We start from the raw sequence: 12,664 nt of genomic DNA on the forward strand, positions 1-12,664 counted from the left end.
GTGGCTTCCCTTTTTACCCTGTTGGAGAAGTTTTTGGATGTGCATAGGGATTTGATTCTTAGAAGATTCCATTCATCTACTTTATCTTCTCCTGGTTGGAGGTTTTTCAGGACACTTGGAAGACTGCTTAAGTTGTGGATTAGGACTACTAAAGTTCTTCCAAGCTTTTCTTTAATGACGTTTATAGTCCTTGTTTTTAGTCCTAGGTCCATGATCCACCTTGAGTTGGTTTTTGTATATGGAGTGAGGTTTGGATCTTGCTTGAGTCTTTTGCAGATACTTTTCCAATTTTGCCAACACCATTTGTTAAAAAGGCTGTCAACTTAACTGATTTCATCTTCTTGTCAAAATCAGTTGACCATAGATAGATGGGCTTATTTCGGGTTCTCAATTCTATTCCATTAATCTATGTTTCTGTCATTGCACCAGTACCATACTGTCTTAACCACCAGAGCAGTGTAGTAGGATTTGAAATCAGGGAGTGAGATGCCTCCTACCTTGTTTGTATTTTTAAGGAGTGTTTTGCTTATTCGGGGCTTCTTTCCATTCCAAATGAAACTGGAGATTACCTTTTCCATCTCGTTGAAGAATGGGATTGGTATTTGTATTGGGATTGCATTAAACATGTAAATTACCTTTGGTAGTATTGCCATTTTCTCAATATTGAGTCTTCTATCCATAAGCAAGGGATATTCTTCCACTTCTCAAGGTCTCTTTTTGTTTCTTGTAGTAATGTTTTGTCATTTTCTTTGAATAATCCTTTGTGCTTCTGGTTAAATTTCTTCCAAGTATTTGATCTTGTGATTAGCTATTGTGAAGGGTATTGTTTTTCTTAGTTTCTTAGTATTCTCTTTGTCACTGTAGAAAATCCAGCTGATTTTTGTATGTTGATCTTGTATCCTGCCACTTTGCTAAATTGGCCCACTGTGTCCAATAGTTTTCTTGCTGAGTCTTTAGGGTTTTCTAAGTATACTATCATATCATCCACTTAGATAATTTTACCTCCCCTTTGCCAATTTTGATACCTTTTATTCCCTTCTCTTGTCTTACTGCTTTCACTAAATCTTCCAATACAATATTGAATAAGAGAGGTGATAGTGGGCATCCTTGCCTAGTTCCTGTTCTTAAAGGGAATGCCTTTAACCTCTCTCCATTGAGAACCATGTTGGCTCTCGGGTTTGCATAAATACTTTTTACTATGTTGAAGAAATTCCCCTCTAATGCTATTTTGTTGAGTGTTTTAATCAGGAAAGGGTGTTGGATTTTGTCAAGGCCTTTTTTTGCATCAATTGATAGGATTATTTGGTTCTTGTTGTTTGCTTCATTAATGTGATGAATTACATTAATTTTTTCCTTATGTTGAACCATCCTTGCATACCTGTTATGAATCCCACTTGGTCATGTTGAATTATTTCTTTGATGTATAGTTGGATTCTATTGGCCAGTATTTTATTCAGGATTTTTGCATCTATGTTCATGAAAGATTATTGGCCTATAGTTTTCTATTTTGGTGGTGTCTTTTCCTGGCTTTGGTATCAAAGATACGTTTGCTTCATTGAATGAGTCTGGGAGAATTCCACCTTCTTCTATTTTCTGAAATAATTTATGTAGAATTGGTAACAGTTCTTCTCTGAATGTTTAATAAAATTCACTTGTAAAACCATCTGGTCCAGGGCTTTTTTTGGTTGGAAGTTGTTGTATTACATTTTCAATTTCTTCTTTTGTAATGGGTCTATTCAGATATTCAATTCCAGTTTGTGTCAGTTTAGATAGGTTGTGCATTTCTAACTATTTGTCCATTTCCTCTAGGTTTTTGTATTTGTTTGAGTATAGTTTTTCCATAATACTTTAAAGTTAGCTTTTTATTTTAGTTGGTTCTGTTGTGGTGTTGCCTAATTTATCTTTTATTTAGATTATTTGTGTCTTTTCCTTCTTTTCTTTTGTGAGTTTTGCTAGTGGTTTATCAATTTTACTGACCTTTTCAAAGAACCAACTCCAAGTTTTGTTGATAGTTTCAATTGTTTTTCTGTTTTCTATTTCACTTATTTCTGCTCTAGTTTTTATAATTTCAGTTTTTTAGAGGGGTTTCTTGCTGTTCTTTTTCAATTTGCTGGAGATATTGGGTTAGAGAGTCAATGGTCTGTTTTTCCTGCTTTTTGATGTATTTGCTCATTGCTTTAAATTGACCTCTGATTACTGCTTTGGTTGTTTCCCAGAGGTTTTGATAAGTGGTATTTTCATTGTCATTTGTTTCAATAAACTTTTTAATTTCACTTTTTATTTCTTCTAGTACTCAGTCATGTTCAGCTTCCAAATGTATGGTTTTTCCTCCTTTATCGTCCTATTATTAATTTCTAATTTTGTAGTATTATGGTCTGAAAAGATGCTTTGTATTATATCTATGTTTTTTAAAATTTATTGATGCTTGCCTTGTGACCTAGAATGTGATCTATTCTGGAGAGCGTTCCATGTACATTGGAGAATAAGGTATACTGTGCTTTTTTGGGGTGCATTAGCCTGTGAATATCTATGAGGTCAAATTGTTCTAATGTGTGGTTTAATTCTTCAGTATCTCTGTTGAGTTTTTTTCTGGTAGTTCTATCTTTTCTTGAGAGTGGTGTATTGAAGTCTCCAAGCTCTATAGTAGTGTTGTCTATTTCCTTTTTCAGTTTTGTTAATGTTTGCTTTATTTACTTTGCAGGTCTTTCATTTGGTGCATAGATATTTATTATTGTTATGTCCTCTTATTATATTGACCCTTTCAGCATTATGTAGTGACCTTCCTTGTTCTTTGTGATGGTTTTTACATTGATGTTTATTTTATCAGAGATTAATATAGCTACTCCTGCTTTCTTCTGGTTGCCATATGCTTGGTATATTCTTCCCCAACCTTTTATTTTTAGCCTGTCTTTATCTTCATTTTACAGGTGTGTCTCTTGTAGACAACATACTGATGGATTTTGGTTTTTTTATCCAATCTGCTACTTCTTTTCTCTTCAGTGGTGCATTTAAACCATTTACGTTCAGTGTGACTATTGAGAGGCTAGGTTTTATTGCTATCATTGCTCTGAGTTCTTTTTGGTGTTGTTGCTAGTTACTTTGGACCATGCAGCTTTCTGTAGTATGTCTGTAAAAAGGCATTTCTGAGTCTTTCCTGCAATGCTGGTCTTGTTTTTACAAACTCTCTTATGTTCTGCTTTTCTGGGAATATCTTGATCTGTCCTTCATATTTGATGGATAATTTTGCTGGGTACAGTATTCTTGGTTGACAGTTGTGTTCTTTGAGTGTTTGATAAATGTCCTTCCACTCTCTTCTTCCCTGCATGGTTTCTGCTGAGAAATCGGCACTTAACCTTATCTGTTCTCCCTTATGGGTTACTCTTTGTTTCTCCCTTGCTGCTTTCAGGATTCTCTTCTTATCTTTGGTTCTGGCAAATTTAACTATGATATGCCTTGATGTTTTTCTTTTGGGGTCTAATCTATATGGTGTTCACTGAGCTTCCTGAATACATATTCTCTCATTCTTCATTATACCTGGGAAGTTTTCCTCTAGTAATTCGTCCACAACTTTTTCAGTGTCTTTACTTGCTTCTTCCTTTTCTGGGATTCTAATGATGTGCATGTTATTTCTCTTGATGATGTCCCACATTATTCTTAGGTTTTCTTCTTTTTCCTTCTCTTTTGAGTATGCTTTTTGCTCTAGCAGATCAGTGGTGACAATTCTGTCTTCAATTTCAGTGGTTCTATGTTCCATCTCTTCAACTCTGGTCATGTGTCCCTCCATCATGTTGACAGTCTCTGAAACATTGGACCTTATATTTTGAATAGTGGATTCTTATTTTTCCAGTGCTGCTAATGCCTCGTTTGTTTTCTCTGCAATATTCTGCCTTGTTTTTTTGAGCTCCTCCTGGTTTTTGCTTGTGATATCCTGTATAATCACGTTTCTCTTTCATCCATTGAATATATTCAATCACTCCTCTTTTAAATTCTGTGTCAGACTTTCTGGCTTTAGGAATTCCACTGATAATGTGTCACCTTTTGCGGGTGACATCTTGCTTTGCTCTTGTGTATTGTGTGGGATAGCTTGCTTTCTTCGAGACATTGATATGTTCTTGATCTGAAGACAATGCTCTAGAGATCAATTGGGCAGCTACCCCACTTGTGTGTTTCTCTGAACTTCTGACTTCAGAGAAATGTCAGTTCAGAGCCTGTGAGGGCAATCTCTTGTTGGTAAGACAGGGCAAGGTGCTCCCGATTAAAGGCAAGTTGATTGCCCAGACGTGTAGGCACCAGTGTGGAGCCAAATGGGGTGAGGCAGGCACAAGGTTGTGGTGATCTGAAGTACAGGTCAAACACTTGGGGAACCTCGCTCGAACCTCAGCTGTCCGAGTGTGCTCACGATTGGGGTCCCACTGTCCATTTCCCACCTAGTGGTTTTCACTCAGTGGTCCCTGCCTGGTGGCACTTATGCAGGTGCCCTCACACAGCAGCCCCTGCCCAAGCAGGGTCCTGGATCCAACATGACCTGAAAAGTCAAAGTCAAATTCCCACCAACCCACTAGCCTCTGGTTGGTCTGCAGAGTCCACAAAAGTTCAGACAGATTACCAGTGGCTGGCTTGTTTCTGGGCAGTTGGTGTGGCCCAAGAGAGGCTGGCAAAATTCCCCACCAGTGGGCATGCCCTTGGGTGCTCTCCCAGGTAATTGGCAGTGCCCTATAAAACCCTGTCAGGATCCTACCGGCCTTTCTCCTGCCAGATTAGTTCCACAGTAGCTTGGCTGGTGGCTCCCGGTGATGGCTGGATCCATGGTGGTGTCCTGGGGTCACAGGACTGTGGTGGGGGCTGAGGTGTGTAGTTGTGGAGCTGCAAGGAGTGGGGGGGGAGCGGAAGGAAGCAAGGGGCTGTGGGGGGTGCTGGAGCACAGGGCTGGGACTCTACCACCAGGAGGCAGGGGGCGGGGCTTGGGTGCTGCTAGGGGTTTATGCAGGGGCACCCTCCTTGGTGGGGTCACAGGGGGCCGCAGGGGGGTCATGCAGTGGTGGGCAGTTGCTTCTCTGGGGTCACACAGTGGTTGGCGGTTGTTGCTCCTCTGGGGTTCCATGGTGGTCGGCAGGTGGTTGCTCCTTCAGGGTCTCGTAGAAGCTGGGGGTGGTCAATTGTTCCTCTGGAGTCACACAGTGGCAGGTGATTGCTCCCTACTTGCCCCTGGTGGGTAGGTTCCACAGTGGCTTGGCTGGTGTCTTTTGGCTGGGACTCAGCTGTCCTGTGTGTGGTTCAAATTCCAGTTCTCTGCTGCGCTCAATTCTTTATCTTTATGATTTCATTGATTAATTGTAGCTTTAATGTATTCCTTTTATGGATAAGGGCAACTTGCTATACCAGGTATCTTTTCTGTATTATTCAGTGGGAAAGGTCATCTTTCCTAAAGTCCTTGAACTTCTCTCTGGACTGCTGTGCAGCCTTGCAGGAATCATATTTGAGGGCTGTCTGCCTCTTCTAAAGTTTATAATTGTCTTTGGTTGTCCACAATGTAGCTAGAGACACATTTCCTGCTGAATGTTGCACTCTTTCTATCTAAGGAGGGGTGAGTAGGGCAAGGCCCATGCCTCGATGCAGCTGTCTTCTCAGGTCTTGCATGTAGCCTGGTGGGAATCTCTTTTGCATGTGCCTGCTTATTCTAAGGTTTGTAATTGTCCTTGATGCTGCAGGTATGCAGAACAGCCAGAGGCCAACTTCTCCTTTGCTGCTATCTGGTGTGAGGTTGAGGGAGGCAGGGTCCCATACCTCTATACAGCAGCCCGCTCAGGTCTCATGTTTAGACTGGTGGGAATCTCTCCTGCCTGTGCCTGTGTTTTCTAAATTTTGTAATTTTTCCTGCCTGCTGCTGTTGTGTAGAGCAGCCACAAACCAACACGCCCCTGTGTGGCATTAGCCTAAAGTCAGGCTTTTTAAAGCCATTTTCTTAGCCCCCATCTGGTCTCCAACTACCTTAACTTGCAAATCATCAACAGCTGTGTGCCAAAGATGGAGAGAGAGAGAGAGAGAGAGAGAACAAGAACTGTTGGTGATGTTGATGGAGACACAGTGACATTGCTGTGGAGAAATTGTGGCCAGGTGTAACCAGAGGAATCTTTAGATAAAGGAGACAGTAAAAGGTTTTTGCTGTTCTTGCTGTATACTTGAAGGAGAAATTGACTTAGAGCAGCTATGAGGCAAATCTTGCTAGATGATTTGGATTCGACTGTTGAACTGAAACCAGGACTTTTAATAATTAAGGAATTATGTTTTGCTGTTCATTTGGCTTGAGACTGCTGGACTAAAACTAGTTAACCTTGAGTCCTTCTAAATTAATTGCCATCCTGTAGATCTCAATTCGTAGCAATCCTATTGAACAAGCTGAATTGCCCCATAGCATTTCTAAGACTGTAAGTTTTTGTGGGAGCAGACTGCTTCCTAACTCTTCCATGGAACAGTGGATCTTTCAGTTAGCAGTCCAATGTTTAGTCTATAGTGCCACCAAGGCTCCTGAGTTATCTCAAGTTGTATTAATCAGTCATTACTAAGTTCTTACTTTCTTCTTTTTTATTGAATAATAGAAAAATATATATATATTTAGGCAGAAATGCCTAGTGGCAAGAAGCTGAGCTGCAATCCTGAAGGTACTTGGTTTGAATCCACCAGCTTCTCCGTGGGAGAAGGATGGACAGTCTCCTCCCAGGCAATCAACTGTCTCTGAAAACCTGCTGGAGGGTCAGTAATGAGTCAGTTCTGATGTGATAGTACACAACAACAGCAGCCCTGGAAATTTTATGGGACAATTCTTCTCTCTATAGTTGCAATGAGTTGGAATTGACTCAATTATAGTAGATTTGGTTTGGCTAAAGTATATCTTTGGAAAAGAAATATTTTACTTGAGTATATACCATAAGTTAGTAGAAGTTTGAAAACTATGGGTAAGTAAATCATTAAGTCTGAAACATTTTATGACCTCCCTCTGCCCTCTTACAGAACTGTTTACTATAAAATTATAAAAATGTTAAGGGAGAGAATACTTTCTTAGTATTTTAGAGAGTCTTGATATTTAAGTTTGTGTTACTTACTGGAGAATATATCAGTAATACTTTATTGTGACATTGAGGGAATTAGGAATTTTTTTCACATGGAAGTTGGAGCAATTTGCATTCTGCTTTAAGAAGACTTTAATATTGAGATCTACTAAATTTGAATAGTAATAAGAAATATTTTTAATTTAATCCTTGGAACAAAAAGGTTTTGCTTGGAAGCACTGATTTTTATTTCTTTGAAGATGGTAGTTAAAACTACAAGACCTTCAAAAGTTATTTTTCAGAATAATGGTGAAAAATAAATCTGTTTTTTATGACATAATGAAATGCCATTTTTGGATATTAAATCTAATGCTGTCATATAAATTGACTTCACAGGTCTTATTAACTGGATCAGTTAGCTTCTCCATGTCTGTTGCCATAATTGGCTATGTGGCTATGAAATTCAATAAAGATTTGTGGGATTTACAATCTTGCATACTTTTTAGCATCACCCTCAGCATTATAGATCCTCTTCATTCTGTGAGATCACTGAAAGATATTGGTATGCCAGATTTATTAATTTTTCTTCTTTAAAAAAATCCATCTCAGTCATGGTTGCCTTCTCCCCCTGCCCCTAGCATGTTCACTTCCTTCCTATTTCTAGTGAAGGAGCATCATTTTTACATACTTCATTAAGTCATATTTTATATTCCTTTTTCCAGGTGTTTCCAAAATGTTTACTGATGTCATTAGAGGAGAATCACTGATCATATGTTGTATCACATCTCTTGTGTTTGACGTTTTCCGGATCACCATATTTCAAGTGCATTTGATTAAGGGTAAGAGTATTTTTTCTGCTTATTTTCTAAAATAATGCGTATATGGTGCATTCTCTATTTCTTAAGTGCCCCCTGGGATAGGAACAGTAGCCACAAACTGCCTGCAGGTCAGCAGGAATCTTGGGCCTAGCGGCAATAATTTGTTGGAGGCCTAGTGACAAGAAGCTGCACTGCAATCTTAAAGACATGAGGTTCTAATCCACCAGCTGTTCCACAGGACAAAGATGGTCAATGTCCTCCCATGTGATTTAAAACTTGCTGGAGGGCCAACTATGGGTTCGTTCCAACTCAGTGACAAGCAACAGCAACATAGTTTGGTTTATCATGGCTTTTAGTTCTGCGTTTGCTAACTATTTTGTCACCAGCTTTTCACATTTACGTTCCCTGTTAGGCTCCTGAGAGCGTTTCTGCCTACTGGTTTGGATAAGCCAAGTGGAAGGGAAATGACCACCCTCCTCCTTTCACCCCCAGCCAAGCCTCTTTGCCAGGTTTTCATTGGGAACACTCATCTAGTGAAAAACAGATTCCTCATTCAAAATCTTAATAAATCAAAGTCGATGGATTTAAATGCAATCAATAAAATAATAAAAATGTTAACTCAGTTTTTTGTTTCTTGTTTTCTTTTTCTAGATTTAGATATATTTTTAAATTTCTCCTTGGAAATTATTGGAAGCATAATATGTGGCTATGTAGGTGCAAGGATCATTCAGTTTATATTGATTGACCTTCTAAGCAACACGCTGACTAACGTCATTCTCTGCTTTTCGATGGTGTACATGATTTTCTACATTGGTAAGGCAGAAATAAATATACACCCATCAAAAAGAAGCACTATCCTTGAAGTAAAGTCCATAAATCTTTATTTTCTCCTGATCTTGATCCAGTTGCTTTTTTCCAAAAACTTTCCCCCTTTTGTGGTCTTTCTGTAATCTCAGATTCTATCCTGATTTCTCTTTCATTTTCTTCAACTCTATGCCCTTTCCCCTTTACTTTCCTCCTCTCTGTGATCATTTGTCTTCTTCAGAAAGTTCTACCCTTTGCCCATACGTTTAATCCTTGGCAGTCTGCTGGAAGAGGAATTGATTCTGGGCCGATTCTTGCTCTGAATATTAGCTCTCTCATGTGAAAAATTGGAAAATTGGGAGAGATGCTCTTGAGATCTTTTCCCACTCAATAGTCTTTAATTCATCCAATGAGTACCAATTTCAAGGGACTGTAGAAATTATGACCCTTATCTAAGGCTAGGAGTCAGGAGAGGAGAAGAGAAATCAGATATAGTAGAATCTGGAAGAGAAGCAGGATGGTGGATGATGTAATATTTGTAGGACACAGGATCCTCAGCAGTAGTGAACCTAGTTTAATTCAGTGAATTGGGAATTAAAGTGTCTACTAGTCTAATACAATGCATTGGATTGACACAATGACTGCAACAATAGGCTTCAGCATAGCAGAGATTGTGAAGATGTCCCGGGATCGAGCATTGTTTGATTCTGTGGTACAAAGTGTTATTAGTTGAAGCCACCTCAATGACACCTAACAACTACTGGCCTGAGGTCACCAAAATTACAATAACTATGGTCAAGGTGTCAAATTTTACTTCTGCTCTGGCAAGCCTGAGAAATGAAAAGGTTAATTTATACCTTCAATTACTTAGCATTGCTTCCTTTCTGATTTTTTTTTGCCTATTATTATTATTTAAAATGAAAATTTGCAGAGATTTTGTATTTCCATTCATTCATTGTTGCACTTTTCTCCCTGTCCCCACTTCCCTCCCAATTTACTCTTCTCTTTGAAAATTAAAAGAAAAAGTCTTTCATTGTTATACAATCCCTCCTCCCAAGTCCACTCCAATATGCAGCCTTCGTTCTGGACTCCTGTCATGACAATAATACCTAATCACATATCCCTTTTAAACAGTTATCTCCCTCATCTGTTTCAATGCAGTATACACTATTGAACCCATCTTTCTAAGTCTTCCTCCAACCCCCATGTCAGTCCTGTTTTACAACAGTGGCACTATGCAGTATTTGTCCTTTTGTAACTTAGATATTTCACTCAGTGTAATGTTCTTCAGGGTTACCCATTTTGAATAATATTGCATGAGTTTCTTGTTTTTCAATACAGCATAGTATTCCATTGTGTGAATATACCACAGCTTCTCTATCCATTCATTTGTTGATGGGCACTTGGGTTGATGGGCACAACTCTTTGCTATTGTGAACTAAGCTGCAATAAACATGGGTGTGCATATATCTGCTTGGATGTTAGTTATGGTTCTTTGGGGTGTATTCCCTGTAGAAGAATTTCAGGGTCAAATGGTATTTCTATCTGCAACTTTTTGAGAAAGCGCCATACAGCCTTCCATAGTGGTTGCACAATTTTACATTTCTACCAATAGTGAATAAAGGTTGCAATTTCTACAAAACCTCGCCAGCATTTGTTGTTTGCTGTTCTGTTAAATTTTGCTATTCTTACTGGGGTAAGATGATATCTCATGGTTGCTTTGATTTGTATCTCTCTTAGGGCTAGGGATTTTGAACATTTCTTCATGTGTTTGCCATCTCAATGTCTTCTTTGGTGAAGTGTCTGTTCATATCCTGTGCCCATTTTCCAACTGGGTTGTTTACCTTTATCTTGTTGTGGTGCTTAAGTATTTTATAAATTCTAGATATAAATCCCTTATCTGACATGTCATTACCAAATACCTTTTTCCAGCCTGTGGCTTCCATTTTTACCCAGTTGGGGAAGTTTTTGGATGTGCATAGGGATTTGATTGTTCATCTATTTTATCCTTCCCTAGTTGTAGATTTGTCAGGATGCTTGAAAGACTGTTGATGTTGTGGATTAGAACTTCTAGAGTTCTTCCAAGCTTTTCTTTAATAAAGTTTATAGTCCTTGGTTTTAGTCCTAGGTCCATGACCTACTTGAATTGGTTTTTGTATATGGAGTGAGGTGTGGATCTTGTTGAGTTTTCTGCAGATAGTTTTCTAATTTTGCCAACACCATTTGATAAAAAAGGCTGTCATTTTCCCCCTTAACTTATTTCACCTCCTTGTCAAAAATTAGTTGACCATAGGTAGATGGGCTGATATCCGGGTTCTCAATTCTATTCCATTGATCTATGTGTCTGTCATTGTACCAGTACCATGCTGTCTTGACCACCACAGCAGTGTAGTAGGATTTGAAATCAGGCAGTGAGATGCCTCCTACCTTGTTTGTATTTTTAAGGAGTGCTTTGCTTATTTGGGGCTTCTTTCCGTTCCAAATGAAACTAGAGATTGCCTTTTCCATCTTGTTGAAGCCTGGAATTGGTATTTGTATTGACATTGCATTGGACATGTAAATTGCCTTTGGTAGTATTGCCATTTTCACAATATTGAGTCTTCCTATCCATGAGCAAGTGATATTCTTCCACTTCTCCAGGTCTCTTTTTGTTTCTTGTAGTAATGTTTTGTAATTTTCTTTGAATAGATCCCTTGTGATCCTGGTTAGACTTACTCCCAAGTATTTAATTTTGTCATTAGCTCTTGTGAAGGGTATTGTTTTTCTTAGCCTCAGCTCTGAATTATCTTTGTCACTGTAGAGAAATCCAGCTGATTTTTGTATGTTGATCTTTTTATCCTGCCACTTTGCTGAATTGGTCAACTAAGTCTAATAGTTTTCTTGCTGAGTCTTAAGGGTTTTCTATGTATACTATCATATCTGTATAGAGATAAGTTTTCATCCTCTTTGCCAATTTGGATACCTCTTATTTCCTTCTCTTGCCTTATTGCTATTGCTAAGACTTTCAATATAATATTGAATAAGAGAGGTGATAGTGGGCATCCTTGCCTAGTTCCTCTTCTTAAAGAGAATGCCTTTAACCTCTCTCCATTGAGAACAATGTTGGCTCTCGGGTTTGCATAAATACTTTTTACTATGTTGAAGAAATTCCCCTTTAATCTTATTTTCTTGAGTGTTTTAATCAGGAAAGGGTGTTGGATTTTGTCAAAGGCCTTTTTTTGCATCAATTGTTCGGACCATGTGGTTCTTGTTCTTTGCTTTGTTAATATGATGAGTTACACTGACTGTTTTTCTTATGTTGCACTATCCTTGCATACCTGTTATGAATCCCACTTGGTCACGTTGAATTATTTTTTTGATGTATAGTTGGATTCTATTGGCCAGTATTTTATTCAGGATTTTTGCATCTATGTTCATAAGAGATATTGGCCTAAAGTTTTCTATTTTGGTGGTGTCCTTTCTTGGCTTTGGTATCAAGGATATGTTTGCTTCATAGAATGAGTCTAGGAGAACTCTATCTTTTTTATTTTCTGAAATAGTTTATGTAAAATTGGTGACAATTCTTCTCTGAATGTTGGATAAATTCATTTGTAAAGCCATCTGGTCCAGGGCTTTTTTTGGTTGGAAGTTGTTGTTTTCAATTTTTTCTTTTGTAATGGGTCTGTTCAGGTGTTCAGTTTCAGTTTGTTTCAGTTTAGGTAGGCTATGCATTTCTAACTATTTGTCCATTTCCTCTAGGTTTTCATATTTGTTTGAGTATAGTTTTTCTTAATACTCTAATGTAAGCCTTTTTATTTTAGTTGGTTCTGTTGTGATGTTGCCTGATTCATCTCTTATTTGAATTATTTGTGTCTTCTTCTTCTTCTTTTCTTTTGTTAGTTTTGCTAGTGATTTGTCAATTTTATTGACCTTTTAAAAGAACCAACTCCTAGTTTTGTTGATAGTTTCAATTGTTTTTTTTGCTTTCTAATTTGTATAATTTCAGGGGTTTTTTTT

At 38.3% G+C, this 12,664-nt stretch overlaps 1 protein-coding gene across 1 annotated transcript in view; it reads left to right on the top strand.

The window, feature by feature from the left end:
- SLC9C2 (solute carrier family 9, member C2 (putative)) overlaps window positions 1–12,664 on the top strand; it is a 126,699-nt gene that overhangs the window by 16,839 nt on the left and 97,196 nt on the right. Inside the window, exons 4-6 of the mRNA XM_006892683.1 lie at window positions 7,443–7,608; window positions 7,769–7,885; window positions 8,516–8,677. Of these exons, the coding sequence (XP_006892745.1) occupies window positions 7,443–7,608; window positions 7,769–7,885; window positions 8,516–8,677 (445 nt within the window). The remainder of the gene's footprint in view (window positions 1–7,442; window positions 7,609–7,768; window positions 7,886–8,515; window positions 8,678–12,664) is intronic.

This window comes from Elephantulus edwardii, unplaced genomic scaffold (genome assembly GCF_000299155.1).
Source record: "Elephantulus edwardii isolate Elephantulus edwardi_28Jun2011 unplaced genomic scaffold, EleEdw1.0 scaffold00117, whole genome shotgun sequence".
NCBI lineage: Eukaryota > Metazoa > Chordata > Mammalia > Macroscelidea > Macroscelididae > Elephantulus > Elephantulus edwardii.